At 33.4% G+C, this 18,189-nt stretch overlaps 1 protein-coding gene across 1 annotated transcript; it reads left to right on the top strand.

The window, feature by feature from the left end:
• Positions 1-8,814: 8,814 nt before the first annotated feature.
• Positions 8,815-12,881, top strand: LOC107962624 (protein NRT1/ PTR FAMILY 6.2). Its single transcript, XM_016899079.2, has 6 exons — positions 8,815-9,050; positions 9,177-9,279; positions 10,799-11,016; positions 11,114-11,655; positions 11,763-12,109; positions 12,205-12,881. Exons 1-6 carry the CDS (start codon positions 9,048-9,050, stop codon positions 12,750-12,752), a joined length of 1,761 nt encoding a protein of 586 aa, XP_016754568.2. The 5' UTR covers positions 8,815-9,047; the 3' UTR covers positions 12,753-12,881.
• The last annotated feature ends 5,308 nt before the right edge of the window (positions 12,882-18,189 follow it).

The raw sequence follows: 18,189 nt of genomic DNA, 5'->3' as shown, positions 1-18,189 counted from the left end.
TAAACATATAAACAATAAAGTCCTTGGAATAGTATGAATATTCTTGGGTTTTTGTTGGTTGAGTATTTTGTGGCCTAGGGCAACAATAATACGTTGAGACCAATGAGCGGTTGTTTGATGGCAAGGTGTTATCATGAGTGTGAAATATCATATCAACACAAGGGCATATGTTAGAAGAACAATGTAATGAACTGGCTCATTATGAGAATGATTCTTGGATTATTATGTGAAAATCACAGTGATTGTGGCACCCCACACTTGACATGAAATGTGAGTCCAAATATGAGATGCTATATTATGTTGTTAAAGTAACTCAGATGTCGTTCATTCAGTAATCGGGTTGAGAAATCAACTTTTAGAACATTTTTACAAAATTATGAAAAAATAAAATCAATCACATGACTTTAAAAAAATTTTGAAATCATTTACATTCAATTTTTAGGTGTTTGAAGGTGTCCAGGATCGAATATGGTATTTGGAGATTAAAAGAGGCTCAAAACAGAATAGTGGCCTTGTTTAGGGGCCTATGTGTTAGTACCTAAGGCATATGTATCAGTATGTAGGTCATTGTATTATATATTTTGGCATTTTACCAAGTTGGGTACCGATACCTAAGGTAAGGGCATCAAACCCTAGCCCATTAGAGTAAAACATTTGCCCTATGACTCCCCTATTTTGGTACCTAAAAGTGCTTTACACCAATTTGCACTCATAGGACTTAGAAACCAAATTTAGAACACCAAAAATACATATAAAAAATTGCCTCCAAACATAGTGATTTGAAACATGCTTAGGGAACATTCATTTATAAGTATGACACCTTTATAAAGCATGATAAATCTAATCCAACATAACACCTTTTAACCTAATGATCTCATTCATGCTATGAGAAATACCAAATTCCATCATTATGCTAGCTTACTCAAACCATAAATGTTATAGCATAAGTGCATACATAACTTCAAACCTTATACATTTACATGACATAACCAACATATACAAAACTTACTTTAGGCTTAATTACATATTCATCAACATAACAAAAAAAGAAAAAAAAACTTAACATAAGTGGCACTAACGATTTCTTCTAGCTTAGGTACATGTCCATACGTAACTAAGTTTAAAAAACGTAAAACAAACATTGCTTGAGCTAATATGAGGAACTTGGTGTTGTTAAAGTGTCGCAAGCTATCAAAACTTATTCGTTACCTGTGCACGAAAGAACATATCCTTAAACTTAACATAGGGAGTTCAATGTTGCTAACATAATTTGAATTCTTAACATGCATAAAACTAAAAAATCGAGTAAACATTTTGAGTAAAGTCATGAGGCATAAAAAATTTTACCATAACAAGAATGGCATTTTAATGGAAATACATAAATTCTATCATTTGACCTTAGGGCTCTTAGTTCATATTTTGCATGATACTTCACATGCTTATTAGATCTCCTTCTCATTTACACAAATTGAGTAAACCAAATTCATTTCTTTATATCACTCATAGTTCATATCAATTTTTCATCATCATTACATATTATAACAAGCATTTTAGCCCCTATTTGTAACAACTCTAACCCATATCCGTCACTGGAATAAGGTTTCAGAGTATTACTAAAATTTACAGATTAAAATATAGACAATTCATTTCATTTATACAATCATATTAGGAATTAATCATAAAGCCCCTTACAAGAGCTCTCGAGGCCCAAAGCATTCACTAGAAACAAGTCAAGACTAAACCGGGTATTCAGAGAATTTTTCAGAAATCTTAAAACTTTTCTAAGATTCAGGGGACACACGCCCGTGTGGCCAGGCTATTTGGCTCACACGGTCAAGAGACACGCCTGTGTCTCAGGCCGTGTGGGCATTCAAAATAGGGCACACGCCCATGTTCCAGCCCGTGTCTATACCCGTGTAACTCTCTAACTTAGGTCACACGGCCAAGTCACACGCCCGTGTGTTAGGCCGTGTGAACATAATAAATTGCATTAAATAGGTGCGGGGGTCACATGGCCAAGCCACATGCCCGTGTGCCAGGCTATGTGATCAATTTTGAGCATTCTGTTATGAAATATTTTAAGATGTAGGGGACACATGGCCAAAACACACACCCATGTGCTAAGCCGTGTGTCACACACGGTTGAGACACACGCCCGTGTGGATGAAAAAAGGCCATTTCTAAGCCAAATTTCTCACCCAATCTTGGCATCAACCTATCACAATAAATTTCACATTTACAAACCATATCAAATCACTCAAAACATGCGAAAATCATGCCTTCAACATGACATATTACCACATTCAACCAATGTGCCTTTAGGCACCTCAAGTGACAATTTATTTTCATGTCTACCTAATACTTATATGCATATTCAATCTCCATTTCACTTTCATTCATTTATCCACACACACACACACCCAATTTATGATACCACATACATATACATATATATATATATCAAAATTTACCAAATACTAGCCATTCAAATGGCTAATCTCAACAAAACGTTTACTTGCCAACATTGGCCAATTAACCTATGCATGACATTATAACCAAAATTAGTTTTATATTTGTACCGAAATAGGCTGATGGATAGTGTGAAATATCTTCGCTAAGCTTCCAACCCAACGAGCTTTCGGATTACTATAAAACAAGGAAAATAAAATAGAGTAAGCATTTAATACTTAGTAAGTTCGTATAACATGGAATTAAACTTGCCAATTCATCACAATTAAGGTAAACATTCAAGGCATATTCAATCCAAATTGGACAAAAGCCCTAACACATATCCTCATCAATCTTGTTAGACATGTATTACATATAAACAGTAAGAAACATGTATGAGCTCAATAATAATCAAATTTCCATATACACATATTTTCCACATCATGTATCCATATATCATGTATAAACTATATCCATGTATTTCAAAAATTTACTCATAATATTTTATTTTGAATTCATGTTATCTCATATAAGAACTTTGCCCGTTGAACCATTTAAAATATTGATGGATACTTGGGTAGTAGAAAAGAAGTGTATAAATCTGTAATCTGTCAATTCATATTCAGGAATGCTCATACGAGCACATAAACAGGAAGCTCTTTCGAGCCATATAATGGGAAGCTCATGTGAACCATGTAACGGGAAGCTTGTGAGAGCCATAATCGGGAAGCTTATACGAGCCAATATCAGGAAAGTTTAAGCGAGCTAATATCGGGAAGCTCCAAAGAGCCATTAATGGGAAGCTTACAAAGGGCCTTTAATCGGGAAACTCGCGAAGAGCCATATATCGAGACACTCATAAGAGCTGCGGTGTGTCCACAACACATGTAGGATCACAACCAAATCGGGATGCTCAGAAAAGCTATTAATGGGAAGCTCACAAACCATATAACAGGAAGATCATAAGAGCTAATAACGGGAGCTCTTTCGAGCTATGGTGTGTCCGCAACACATGCAGGACCACAACTAATTGGGGAACCCTGTATCCATCAAATTTTCATTTGTACAATCGGGACTTTATACTTGTTGAACATTGTCGGATATGTGATTAATTTTTATACATGGAAATTTACACAATTCACATACACAACATTCAATTTAAAAATATTAACATACAATTCAGTTACACGAACTTACCTCGACAAATGTTCGCGTACATAAAATCTACTAATCCGATACTTTTTCTTTTTCTCAATCTAACTCTGTATTTGGTCTATCCGGATCTATATGAATGAATTTATCATTAATTTAATACAAGTCATACCCAATTCAATTCAATTCACATCTTAGGAAAAATTACCATTTTACCCCATACTTTTAATTAATTATGATTTCGTCCCTAGGCTTGGAAAATAAAATTCATGCAATTTAATCCTTATTCCAAGCCTAGTAAATTTTTACATATAACATTAGCAACACATATATTTCATAAATTTAGAATTTTTTCATGAATTTTACATCTTTTCTATTTAGTTCCAAAATCAAAATTTCATCAAAATTCACTTTAAAAAAGTTGTTTATCTATCAATAACCTTTCATTTTCTACCATAAAATTTCATAATTCATGCATACTCATCCTCGGAAAAACCCTAGTACTTTGATAACTTTGAAAATTAATCCCCGAGATAGCTAGATTAAGCTATTACGATATTGGAAATATGAAAATTACTAAAAACGAGACAAGAGTTCATACCTAATTAAGCCAAAATAGCTTGCTTGATCTTTCCCTCCATAACTAGGGTTTCCATGCATTTTTATTTGGGAAAGATGATAATATGATGATATTTTCAATTGTTTTATTATTTATCATATTTTATCTTTTCTCTTTTCAATTTAGTCCTTTTCTTTATTTAATTTTCCATGGATGACTAAGCATACTTATCTACTAACTCCTCTAAATGGTCTATTTGTCATATAAGGACCTCAAATTTTGAATTTCATAGCTATTTGATCGTTTTAGCTATTAGAATTCAACTTTCGCACTTTATGCAATTTGGTACTTTTCATCAAATTAGACATGTAACCGATAAAATTTCTCTACGAAATTTTCATACAATATTTCAATCATAATGCAGGCCATGAAATAAGTTTAAAATTATTTTTCTTCCAGACTCGGATTTGTGGTCCCGAAATCATTGTTCCGATTTCACTGAAAACGGGCTGTTACACTAGTAACCAGACTAGAACTTAAGATTGGGTACAGACATTATTGAGGTATATGTTGTTGTATTAGTTGCATTTGTGTTTTTAACAATGAAGGCAACACTATTTTCGACTTTCACTTTCTGTCTTTTGCTTTTTTCTAAACTCATATCAAAAGTTCATAATGAACCAATAAGTTCATACAACCTCATAGTGTTCATGTCTTTGGCCCATTGTATAACTATAATTTTGATGGCAAATTTTTCAAGAAGAGATTGTAACACTTTTCGAACTCGTTTCACCTAAGAAAATTGTTCACCGAGAGAAAAGGCTTCATTAGAAATGTCACAAAGTTTTGCATAAAATTCAAGAATTGATTAGTCTACAAATTTCAAACCTGGATGTGAGTATTTATAGTTTTGACATTTTGATAGATATGGCTACTTCATGCCGAGTTTTGAGAATGTCTCGTGCATCTTGTGCTGCAACATATTTGAGGATTTGTTTGAACGGGTGAGTATCCATGCTACCGAAAATAATATTTAATATAGAATTTTAGTTTGCAATTTTTTTTCTTAAAGGTCCAAGTTTCTTCAAACTTCACAGATCTAGTGTCATCTTCACTGGTTGCTACAGGTCGTGTCCACTATGTGAAAACATATCTCCAGTCCCTTTCATCAAGGGCTTTTATTAAAACTTTAATATGACCTTTCTAATAGGCATAGTTAGAACAATCTAACAATAGTGGTCGAGAAATTGAACTTTCTTTTTTCATGGACTCCATGGCTATCAACTAAACACATGATCACACAATGTATGTTTGGTGGTAGACTCTAATAAAGTAACTTCTAGTTATTTGAAGTGTTACACTAGATGTTGCTAGGATTACTAGAACAAGTATTAGTGAGAACAAGTAAATACCAAAAGCAGTTTAGTGAACATGCTTACATCTATGAAGTCTTGCCTAGAGATTGAATCTACTAACAAGTCAACATTACAACTATTAATTACAACTCAATTAATACGAGGATTATTGAAGCCTTAGTGTTGCATGATGTATGGAAATTTGTTATGCAAATGCACATGTCAAATCAAGTAATAAAGTGATAAAAAGATATCATTCCCATGAGGACCAAATTCTAAGCTGCGAAATATCAAATATCAAATTTTATCTAATCCGGATAAAGAAATTCTAATTACTACTAAAATTAAACTAAAAGAACTAAAGAGATTTTAATAAAGTAAAACGATGAAAGTTACTAAGCTTCTCAATCAATTTTTAAAGATATTGGAACTTTAACTTCATCTAATTCAGTTAATCGATTATCTCTCATTTAATCGTTCGAGCTATGTAGTTACTAACCTAGGATTCAATGACATTAATTAGACTCTTCCAGTATCTAGCTAAGTGAATCCCTCTTTCCCACTAGCTATATTCTTATGCTAGGAAAGTTGGGTGAAGTGCCTAAGAACAAATCTATTTGGTTGATCAGGGCATCAAGTATATTCCTATCCTAATCGAAAATTAACTCATTCGTCGACGCAACTAAACTTAATCCTAATCCATTTAATTGAGTTCTAAATATTAATTTTCTCTTCCAAGACAAATTTAGATTATCAAATTAATATAACTTGGTGACCAGACAAGTAAATTAAATAAGCACAAGAATGAATAAATAATTAACAAAGATCGAAACAGTTAAAGAGAAAAATAAATAAATTAACTAAAAATAGGACCCATTATCATTCCAAGAAAATAGAGTTTAGTTCATGTTGATTTGAGAAAACATAACAAGAAGAATTTTAGAACAAACTTGCATTGAGAAAAAGTAAAAAGAAATAATCTAGAGACAAAAATAATTATCAAACTGATGTCGAATACTCCAGATCTATTTTTCTTCTCGTATTTGCATGCTTGAAATTTCTCTTGGTGTGAGAGAATTGTTTCTTAGCCTCCAAGTTGGTTATTTCAGTCTTCTTTTTCTTTTATTATTATCTATTTTCCTCTTAAATCAGGTCACCCCTTATTTTTAGAGTTTTATTCGTTCCATTCACCGGATGCAGAATTGTGGTGGAGTGGACTAGTTGCTATTTGGAAATTCTCAATTGAAGATTACGCTCCATCACACTAAAGTCCATGCTGCAAGCCTTCCATTTTTTATTCGAAACCTACAATTTAAAGAGGAAAATGACAAGTAAATCCGAACTAACTCTAAAATTAATAAAAATAAACAAAACATAATTAAGCTAAAAAACAATAAAATGTAACAAAACTAAGTGATAACATTACCTCCAAATTAAATATTATGAAAACTATACTAATATAACTCTAAATATGAGAGTTATGTACACTTCTAGTGAACTCTTTCAAGAACTCAAAACTTTTCCTACGGAAGGTTCCGATTAACTCTCAAAAGAGTGAATCAAGCTCTTGAATTGCACGGCTAGAAGTTCCTAATTGAACATTAATGTGCACTCTCAAATTCTCATTTCTAATGAGGATGAAGATCCCTTAAATAATGTCTTCGATGCAATTCCATATGATGACGAAGTCATCCTATTGATAATATGAATTGTGTTGCCTAAAAGTATCCTTGGATCACATCCTTAATCGTCAGAATCAACTTGATTGGTATCTCATATAAAAGGAAAGAACACATCCGAAATATATGGACTCTGTAAATCTAGTTTCCTATTACAAATAAAGCTTGTTGGATTTCTATTGGTGATCTCTCTAAACTTGTTTTGGGTGTTGATTGTGGGAATATGGTTCTGATTGTATTTGTGGGTTTTTCCCATGTTAGGTTTTGTTAACAAACATGGCAATTGACTGCTTATTTTGTTATTAATAAAAGTTTTATTCTACGGGAAAAAAAAACAACAAATAAAGGTTATATTTGCGGCCATTAACATAAGAGCTAAATAATCCATAAGAGAAGAACAATTCAACATTATCAACTTTGACACACTTGTTGTTACCCGTAATGTTGTTCAAATGATTGGAGTACTCATGTTCCTCATGTTCTCTTTTAAAGTACGATAAAAAGGTAGACTGCTGTTGGATTGAAAATATCCAGACAATTGCGTGTGATTTCAGGAGACTCTTTGTTTGATTGCTGCTATACAAGTTTCTGCTATATATATGTATGATATATCAGGTGATGAGAAAGGACTTTTCTTTGGTTAATATGCTAGGGCTTTGGTAAGGAAATTTCTAGGGTCTAACATAATCATGATATCTTTGTATCTTTTTCAAGTTTGAGATCATTTTTAAGGTTTGAATTTGAGTTTATTTCATAGCAATATAATATATTTTATCATTACCATTATACGTAACATTTGTTAATTTTTGATAAAGATATAAACCTCAGAACTGTGGCTTACCAGTGCCTCTCTAGAGTTCTAATCCGTTTTAGGGTCTAACATATAGACCTCACAACTGTAACTTTTCATGATTGAAACATTCCTGATCTTCTCACAATAAAGAAAGTCGGCAATACCCTTTACTTTCACCAAAATTGACAGTTGAAAAGCATAAAGAACTACCACTTTGCGGTGTATGATAGATATAATCCTTTATGCACCTTTGCAACATTCTTTTCATGTCAAAAAAAGGTCACATATCGCAATTCATTTCAGTGTTAAATCCTTTAACCCCACTCTCTTTTGGCTCTTTTTCAGGAAAACCTTTGCTTTCTCTTTTTTTGGATCGGTTGTAATAATATTAATGTTTTCAACTCAATAGTTTCCTAAATCAGCTATGGTATATACGTAGAAATTTAAGCTTGCCTTTAGTAAAATACAATACATTAAATTGGATGTGTGGTATGGGGATGTGGGGCATCAAAGGCACTAAAAAAGCGTAGGCCAGGGTGCTGTTGTTCAAAACGTTCACTACCACATAGAATAGGTGAGATGATTGAAGGTGTGATTTTGCATGTTGCAGATTCCATTTTTCCTCTTTAACCCTCTTCAATCACCATCACCTTTTTACAATTTTCCTTATATTTTCTCAAAAAATATCTGCTAATAACAAAAAGAAAAAGCTATGTTTTTAATCAGTGCCAGAACCTTCCACCACACAAAAAAAATGCGATAAACCTAATCCCTTAACATAGAAATATAATAATATATATCTATAAAATAAGACTCGTAATCTGTCTTATTTACTTAGTGGAGAGCCACTTTTTAGTTTTTTAACTTCAACATTGTTTGTTACACTTGTAATCTTCTTGCCTATAAAAAGGGAAGCTAATTTCCAAGACTTCCAAGTTGCGAATTTAAGCAACCATAGAAAGACAAAGGCATTTATTACAACCTTACTCTCCTTTTCCTGTCTTTCTTTTTCAGTATTGTGGTGCTCCTTCCTTTCTTTAACAGCTACAATATTCAGAAACATGGTGGGTTTTTGGTTTCCATGCACACTATATATGAACAATGGCTGACAACCCATTTTCCTTCTTTGTTTTGTGAACATGATCATTTGGTTCAATGCTTCTAAAATATTTTGTTGATGGGCTGATCAGGAAGGGAAAATGAGTTGGACGGTGGCGGATGCGGTGGACTACAAGGGTTTCCCGGCTGACAGATCCAAAACTGGTGGTTGGATGCCAGCTGCACTCATTCTAGGTTTGCTCCTTATTTACACCATCCGCCATTGAACTTTGTTTCACCATCATTACTTGAGCTGGTTTGAGATGAACTTAAGACAGCTTTACACATTTTGGCTTACCACTATTTTGCTGGACAAGCATTCAGCATTCCATGTGACATCATATTATCATATAGAATCTCTGTTACTAGTGTTGGATACATAAATACGTCCAACACAAGTATGTTTATAGCTTATATTTAGATATTCATTAAATATTAGTGTTACAAATGAGTATTTCAAGAAAAAAGTAAAAATAAATTGAGAGTAAATATTGCTGGTGAATGTGTGAAAGGGGATGGTGATATTCCATCAAAGCAACAGGCGGTTAGTTCATGCAAAGGTGTTGGGGCTCTTAAGTCTATATATATATATATTTGGTACAATAAGTCTAAAATTTTTGAACTGGAGAATTAAGCACAAAAATTTACTAGCAAATTCAGCACTAATACATGAAAGCCTTCGACAAGTAAGAGAAAAACTTAATGCTAGTCCTCAAAACATGGGAAAACAAATTAGACACCTGGCTCTATCAGACACTTACCAAAATTTGAGTTACACAGATGGGACCCATCAGAGCTGCAATTCATAAATACTTACAATGAGGATAAAATTCATGTCATTTTCTGTTTGGATTATGGGATAAGGAAGATATTCTATATATCTAGTCCCAATCATGCAGGAAAGTAATGACTGAGGGCAATGTCTTCGACCCAAATTTACTTTTTGTTGGGTTTTGTGAATTTAATCTTCACTTTTAGATTTTTGAAATTTTAGACTTCTTCATACTAATTCATTAATTAAGTTATGTTATTTTTAAAAATCAATGCGATAATATTATTTTACATGTAATGTCCTATTAACTTGTTATGTTCATATGTTACTTACAAGAAAAATAATTAATATATTTAATGACGGTCACTTACTATAATAAGATTGAAATTTTGAAATTCTAAAAATATAGAAATTGAAAATAATCCACTTGATGAACATGGACTGAATCTATAACTTTGCGCATAATATAGTATTAATAGCAAATCAAACAGATTTAATTATTACTGTTTGGTCAAGACTAAAATTTTAAAAATTGAAAAAATATAATGACTAAAATTGATCAATTTGAAAAATGTAAGGCCTAAAATTGATCAAATTATGGTACATATATTAAATCTACAACTTATGCAAAGCACAAGGACTAATAGCAGAATTTCACCATTTACTTTCCACCATAATTCTTTATGTTATTAAATAACTCCACTTTTATAGCATTATTATATAGGTTTCACTTTCTGCTGACAATTAACGTCCCTTTAAGAAAGAAAGAAAAAGGTTCACTCACCTTTTTGATTATTTAATGTAATTGAAGTACTTAATAAATCTCTGCTTCTTAGTCATCAAATTACAATCATCGACTTCCCCCACTAGAAAAAAAAAAGCTGATAATAAAATAATTTGTGAAACATGTAATAATGCTGATTTGTTGAAACCATTTCATAGGGATTGAGATCTGTGAGAGGTTGTCAACAATGGGGATTGCAGTTAACCTTGTGACATACTTGGGAGGAACACTGCATTTGCCAAGTTCAACTTCAGCCAACGTAGTCACAGATTTCATGGGCACATCTTTTCTCTTGTGTTTGCTTGGTGGCTTTCTTGCTGATACATTCCTCGGCAGATACAAGACAATTGCCATATTTTCCATCATACAAACACTTGTGAGTGTTAAAGAAAGCAACAAAGAAAAGAAAATTTTCATTTCAATCTTTAATTGATCAGTTTTTGACTGTGATTATGATGTATATGGTGATGTAGGGGACTGGCACATTAGCATTGGCTACAAAGCTGCCACAGCTTCGCCCACCACCATGCCATGGATCCCATACATGCAAACAAGCCAATGGATTTCAGATGGGGATTTTATACATCGCTCTATATCTCATTGCACTAGGCACAGGTGGCCTGAAATCCAGTGTCTCAGGATTTGGAACTGATCAGTTCGATGAAAAAGATGAAAAGGAGAAAGCCCAAATGGCTTATTTTTTCAACAGGTTCTTCTTTTTCATCAGTACTGGAACCTTGATGGCGGTCACAGTGCTTGTTTACATACAAGATGAAGTTGGTCGAAGCTGGGCTTATGGGATCTGCTCAGTCTCCATGTTTGTAGCCGTTTTGATATTTTTATCAGGGACCAAAAGATACAGATACAAGAAAAGCTTGGGAAGTCCAATAGTTCAGATTTTCCAAGTTATTGTAGCTGCAATAAATAAGAGGAAGATGGAACTACCTTACAATGTCGAACTATTATACGAAGATACTCCTGAAACTTCAAGAATTCATCATACAGATCGGTTTCGGTGGGTTTTCCAATCTACTCAGTCTTCTGTATACATAACTTAATCATTTATTTCTTTGCTTTTGACGTTTTTTTCCCCTTGTTTCGTTCATATATGCTAAATCCTAGGTTCTTGGACAAGGCCGCCATTGTTGGGGAAGGTGATCTTGAGAGAAACGTTGGGCCTGCTGCTGCTCCAAATCCTTGGAAACTTTGCCCAGTCACAAGGGTCGAGGAAGTGAAAATGATGGTGGCGCTTCTCCCAATATGGGCCACAACCATCTTATTTTGGACCACTTACGCACAAATGATGACCTTTTCAGTGGAGCAAGCCTCCACCATGGAAAGATCAGTTGGAGGTTTCCAGATTCCTGCAGGTTCCCTCACTGTCTTCTTTGTGGCAGCTATATTGATCACTCTGGCTGTTTATGACCGTCTCATTATGCCATTATGGAAGAAATGGAAAGGAAAACCAGGTATGTATGTATTAGGAAAATAATAAATGACATACTAAATCATGCTATAATTTATTTCAATATAATTACCATTTCAATTCTTTCTGGTGCTACAGGTTTCAGCAGCCTGCAGAGAATTGCCTTAGGCTTAGCACTATCAACTATGGGAATGGCATCTGCCGCAATAGCCGAGGTGAAAAGACTGGAAGTGGCTCGAGCCACGGGTGCAAGTGCAACGACTGAAACCCTGCCTGTAACAGTGTTCATATTGATCCCACAGTTCTTCCTAGTGGGTGCCGGTGAGGCTTTCATTTACACAGGCCAGCTTGATTTCTTCATCACTCAATCTCCCAAAGGAATGAAAACCATGAGCACTGGTTTGTTCCTCACAACACTGTCTCTGGGTTTCTTCGTCAGCAGTCTGCTGGTATCAGTGGTGAAAAGCGTGACGGGAGGCAGCAATGGTGGACAAGGATGGCTGGCTGATAACATAAACCACGGGAGACTTGACTGCTTCTATGGACTTTTAGCCGTTTTGGGGGTCATAAATTTTGCTCTATATATTGTTTCAGCAGTATGGTTCAGGCCCAGGAAATCCAAACCAGCTGCTCTACAAATGGACACCATTGTTAATGGCTCCTCTACTGCTGAGAATAAGTGCTAAACAACTTCAGGGATTGCAATATATGGGTGTTTTTTTTTTAAGCTTGTTTTTCTCCTATGTGTATTAAGATTTGGTTCCATTTCTCTCTCTTTTTCTTCTTTTTAATAGAAAAGCAAAATTTTAAGTATATTTCATCATTGTTGCTCACCTTCTTTACTCTTTTCCGCAAGTAAATCATTTTCCACCATTATTGTCAGCCTTCACCAACATTGAACATTGATAAATGAAGATATGCTAAATCAACAACTCAATCTATTTATCCCATTTGAACAGTAACCTACGTAATTTATTACCGTACCATCGAATTAAACTAAATACAAATATATCCCAACAAATAGAATAAACAAATCAAATCTTTTAAACAACATAATTTTAATATTGAATAATTGCAATATCATCATGCAAAAATATGACACACCAAATCCTTTAAATAACATAATTTTAAACATAAAATAAAAATAATTATGTAACAGGTACCAAAACAAATAATTAAGTAATAAATATTAATTAAGCAATATATTTTTTTCTATAGTTAATTTGATTGATTAAATAATTTAAAATCAAAGAATTATGAAATCATAAACATAAAAACATATATACTTTTTAAAATTGAATTGCGTCATAAGACTTTAAATAAATTAAAGCAAAACATAAACATAACAAAAAATAAATAATAAAAATGTTAGAATTGTAAAACAAGATTTGATATAAAACTTGATTAATCAGGATCTATCATATTAAATTGTCAATAACAAAACTAAATACGGAGGGGTACCTGAATCCATTGATTTCTTGAAATTTTCGGTCTTGTGATTTTGATCTTCCAAATTAGCATACAAGTAATTCAGACAATGTGACTCTCTTTTCTAAAGATGGCATATTAGAAAAGTTACGTATATGTAATTTGGAGACCATAACCCTAATATATAATTTTTGCACACCAACCCTAATTTCTAATCAGCTTATCATCAATTAGAAATTAATTACGAAGTTATCTACACATATTTGACCCATACTTTATTTAATAATTAAAGTCCAATAAACCTTAACCAAATTAGATCACTTTTAATTTAGGCTAATCTTTTATGATAGTAAACAATAACATATAATTATTATTATATATGTGATGTCCATATTTTCTAGCAATTTCCACTTGGACCACACATATATATATTAATTACTTTATAATGGCATGTTATTATATAACCTTATAAGCTCAAAACTTTACTATCATGTCCAAAGGTTATTCCGAATAATCTGCTCTATTAATTACGTTAACATAGAACCAAGGCGACTTTCGTTAGATATATCGTAGCTAAATCCATCTCTGACCACGTACATTAACACAACCAAATGACATAGATCAAGTATGGATGTGCTACATGGAAATTAAATGCAATATGATCCAAACATGCCTATTTCCAACTAGTCTTCCTTAGCCTTGGTAAGATCAAATCTTGCAAAAATTAGAGTGTGAATAAACCAAAGAAACTTTATTTCTACAGAGAATAAAATAAGTTGAAATAATCGAAAATGTGTATGTAACAGAAATGCATTTAAAATTACAAACTCCCACTAAAACTGGATATCCTGGAATGACATTGCACCCATATGAGCAGTGTGCTCTTATAACACCTTGGGTGTAGTCCCTTAGTAAGTGGGTTCGCAATCATGGAGTTTGTTCCAATATACTTTATAGGGACTTAATCACTCTTAACTTTTACTTTAACAACCAGAAACTTAAAGTCTATGTGCTTTGACTTTGATGTGCTCCTGTTGTTATTGGAATAAAAGCTACCAATTATTGTCACAAGTTGCACCCTAATGACAAAATTTTGCATCAATATTTCATCAAAATTGGAGTCTGTATACCTGATGATCTTTAACTTATTAGACCTCTGATATGTGAGCATGTAATCTTTTGTTATTTGAAGATATCTTATAATCCTCTTGGTTACTATCCAATCGTCCATCCCAAGGTTGCTTAAATGTCTGCCTAACATTCCAACAATGTATGTAATATTCGAACGTGTACATACTTGATCATACATTAGACTCCCAACAGCTGATGCATAGGGAATATTTTGCATTTCCTAAATTTTAAGGGTACTTTTAGGGCTTTGAGTAAGATTAAATTTGTCTCCTTTAGCAGCAAGGGTGTCACTTGGTCTACAACATTGAATGCCAAATCTTCTGAGTACTTTATTGATATAGCTCTTTTGTGACAATCCAAGAATACCCCGAGATTGGTCTTGATGTATCTGAATTCCTAAAACAAAAGAGGTGCCCATGTTTACATTACTTGTTATTATATTGTCTTTAACTTATCTTATTACTATTTTAATGGGATTGTGATAGATCTTTTTATGTTAGTAAGCTTTAAAATAATCTATTTATTTGAGAGATTTGTATAGGTTAATGTATAGAGAGAACTAAGCACTTAATTTACTCATATGAGGAAATTTATTGTATGAGTGCATCTTGATAGTAAAACCTTGGTGTTGTGGTTTTACTTGCTAAATTCACAATGTGTGAATTTAGGAAGAGATAGAAAACTCTTAGTTGAATTAGTAGAACATGAATGATATTTATTTGATAGAAAAAATATTTTCCTAATTTAACTAGGAGAAAAAGGTGACACACCCTAGTTAAATACACAAGGGTTGTCGCCTCTCATATCATTAAAATCCTAGCAATTTTACTGTAATAGAATCTATAAGAACATATATTAAATAATTTTCTTAGCTCAATTTTGTCACATCCGGTTTCCCTTGAAACCTGAAAATTTAAACCTTTAATGGTTAAATTAAAAAATGATTATGGATGAATGGTTGTTATACAGTGGGAAACTGCGCAGGAAGGGCTATAAATAGATAGAGAGTGACTTCACATGAGACTTTTTCTCCAATTTTTTTTATTTTCCTCTCTTATTCATCTTCTATAGTTGCTTTGAGGAAGAAAATATATTAGAAAGCTCTACATTAAGCGATGATCGTGAGGTTAAAGTCAAAAAAGTAGAGAACCTAACAAGCTACTAAGGTTCTGAGCCCTTCGGTGTACGTAAGACTTTGGAAACAAAGTTTAGAGTTTTTATAACCATTTTGAGGGTTCTGCATGTTTCTAAAAACTTTAGGTTTTAAAGAAAAAACATTAATTTTAACCCATGAATTAGTTGTCTTGCTTAGTTTTTGGGAGAATGGAAGCTTTGACGTCTAGAAGAACTAAGCAAACAAGATGAATGAGTATCAGGTGAGTTTATGTACTCAAACCCCGAACTGCTAAGTATGTTGAAAGGTTGCATGGGTCTATGAGTATCTTCCAAGATAGCATAGTAAACATGAATTAGCTATAATCCCATGATATTACGTCCATGAAATGTATGTAACGCATGTATGAGAAACATTGTTGGGTTTAGGCGAAGTTAAGGAAGGGAATTGGGATGATTCTATTAGATACCTCTATACGATGTTGCTGTGCGCACTTGTAATAAGCGAAGCTCCGGGCCTTACGAAGGAGACTCTGCAGTTTTTGAGCATCAAGGTATAGGATGGTGAAATTGATGAATGAATAGATTGAGATGAGAAGAGTAAAGATTAGGGCTAAGTCATGGACTCGATTGAAGGCTATATGCCTAAAATGAGTAAAATCATAGCTGAAAGGCACTATGGCATCAGAATGGAAATGAGTAAGACCATAGCTAAAAGATGCTATGGCATCATGATGAAAATGAGTAAAACTATGGCTGAAAGGAATTGTGGCATCCTTTGATAGTTTGCTGGGATAGTAAACATGAGGATTATACTGTGTAAAACCCTATGTAACATCCCGAAATAGGGCCTAGTCGAAATAGTAGTTTCGGGACCACAAATCCGACATCAAAATGTTTATTTTATGATTATTATGAGGCCTGGAATATGAGTATATGCATGTGTTAAAGTTTCATGAAGAAATTTTAAGTATAAAGTGTCTAATTGGAAATTAGGGACTAAATTGAATAAATTGAATAAATTGCAAAACTTGGTTTCTAGAAGCAATTTGTATGAAATTACTTTAGATTATGAATTAGAAGGTTTTGGAGAGCAATTTTCCCAAATTTTAAATTTTTGGACAAAAAGGGCTTGCATGGATGAAATTTTAAAGAAAGGGCATTAGGGCATTTTGGTCATTTGTTATTTTAATGAATTAAAATGGGAAAAATCAAGCCAAAAATCAGCCATTTTCTTCTCCATGGCTGCCGAAAATTGAAGAGACACCCTAGCTAAGGTTTTCAACATTTTCAAGCTTAATAGTAAGTGCTCTCAAGCCCCATTTTTAACGTTCTTTGTATTTTTGAAATCCCGGTAGCTTGATCTCTCCATTTCTACCCAAATTTCATGCTAGGGTTCATGTTTAAAAATTTACCCATGCATGAGTTGCTTGTATTTTGATAGATTATGGAGGAATATGAAAGGTTAATGTGTGTTAAATATCTTTTTCTATTTGATTTTCATAAGAAACCCTTATAGAGACCATTTTGCAAAAGATGTAAATGTGTGGTAGAAATGAGAAATTAATGGATAATGTGGGCTACAATAAGAAGAAAAAGTTTTTGGCTAGGATTGGGTAAGATAGAAAGTGCATGTGTTTCATTATCCGAGCTTAGGGACTAAATAGTAAAAATGTAAAAGGTTAAGGGAAAAATGGTCATTTGGACCGAGGGGTAGATATTAAACTCAAAATGCATAATGTAGTGTATTAATGAGTTAATTTTGCTGTTATAGACCCCGAGGAACAAATTTCGGAGGTCGATCGAGGTAAACGCAAGGTTTCGGAGTAACTGAAACATAATCCCGAAAAGAATACCAGGTAAGTTCGGATAACTTAAAGTAAACCCCTAATATATATAATTGCATGATTTATGAATGCATGATATTTGCATTTATTGATGGTATGAAAATGTATGAAATGCATCTTTGATAATGAATTGTTGATAACCGTATCGGTTGAGGTTAAAAAGGGAATTCGATGGAAAACCATGTTTTACATGTGGAATGAGATCCTGCATGTGTTGCAGTAAGGATTTAGACCAGACGGGTAATCCGTGATCTCAAGTATGAAAAGGAATCTAGCCCGGAAGGGTGTTCCTTGAATGATCAAGCCTCCCGAAGAATATGTGTGCACTATGGATTTAGCCCAGACGGGTAATCCGATTAGGGTCTGAATTTAGCCTGGACTGGTAATTCAGATCCGAGCTCATTAAGGGTGTTTGCCACTATAAGGGATTTAGCCTGGACTGGTAATCCCGACATCACCTTACGAGTTCATAATATGGGGAATTTAGCCTGGACTGGTAATTCCGCCATGAAATGTGAGGTTCACGGGAGTGCATATATGTAAAATGATCATTCTTGAGAATTATCGAATACTGGGTATTCCATCGAGATTTCCTAGAAACTTA

The sequence above is a fragment of the Gossypium hirsutum genome, chromosome A06 (assembly GCF_007990345.1).
Source record: "Gossypium hirsutum isolate 1008001.06 chromosome A06, Gossypium_hirsutum_v2.1, whole genome shotgun sequence".
NCBI classification, from domain to species: Eukaryota; Viridiplantae; Streptophyta; class Magnoliopsida; order Malvales; family Malvaceae; genus Gossypium; species Gossypium hirsutum.
Note: the sequence above shows the minus strand (reverse complement) of the source record. Positions and strands in the feature narration are given on the sequence as shown.

Excerpts from the sequence above, each read along its gene's own strand:
- LOC107962624 (XM_016899079.2), top strand. Across the intron at positions 9,280-10,798 it reads GCCAGCTGCACTCATTCTAG|GGATTGAGATCTGTGAGAGG; the intron begins GTTTGCTCCTTA and ends ACCATTTCATAG. Across the intron at positions 11,017-11,113 it reads TTTCCATCATACAAACACTT|GGGACTGGCACATTAGCATT; the intron begins GTGAGTGTTAAA and ends ATGGTGATGTAG.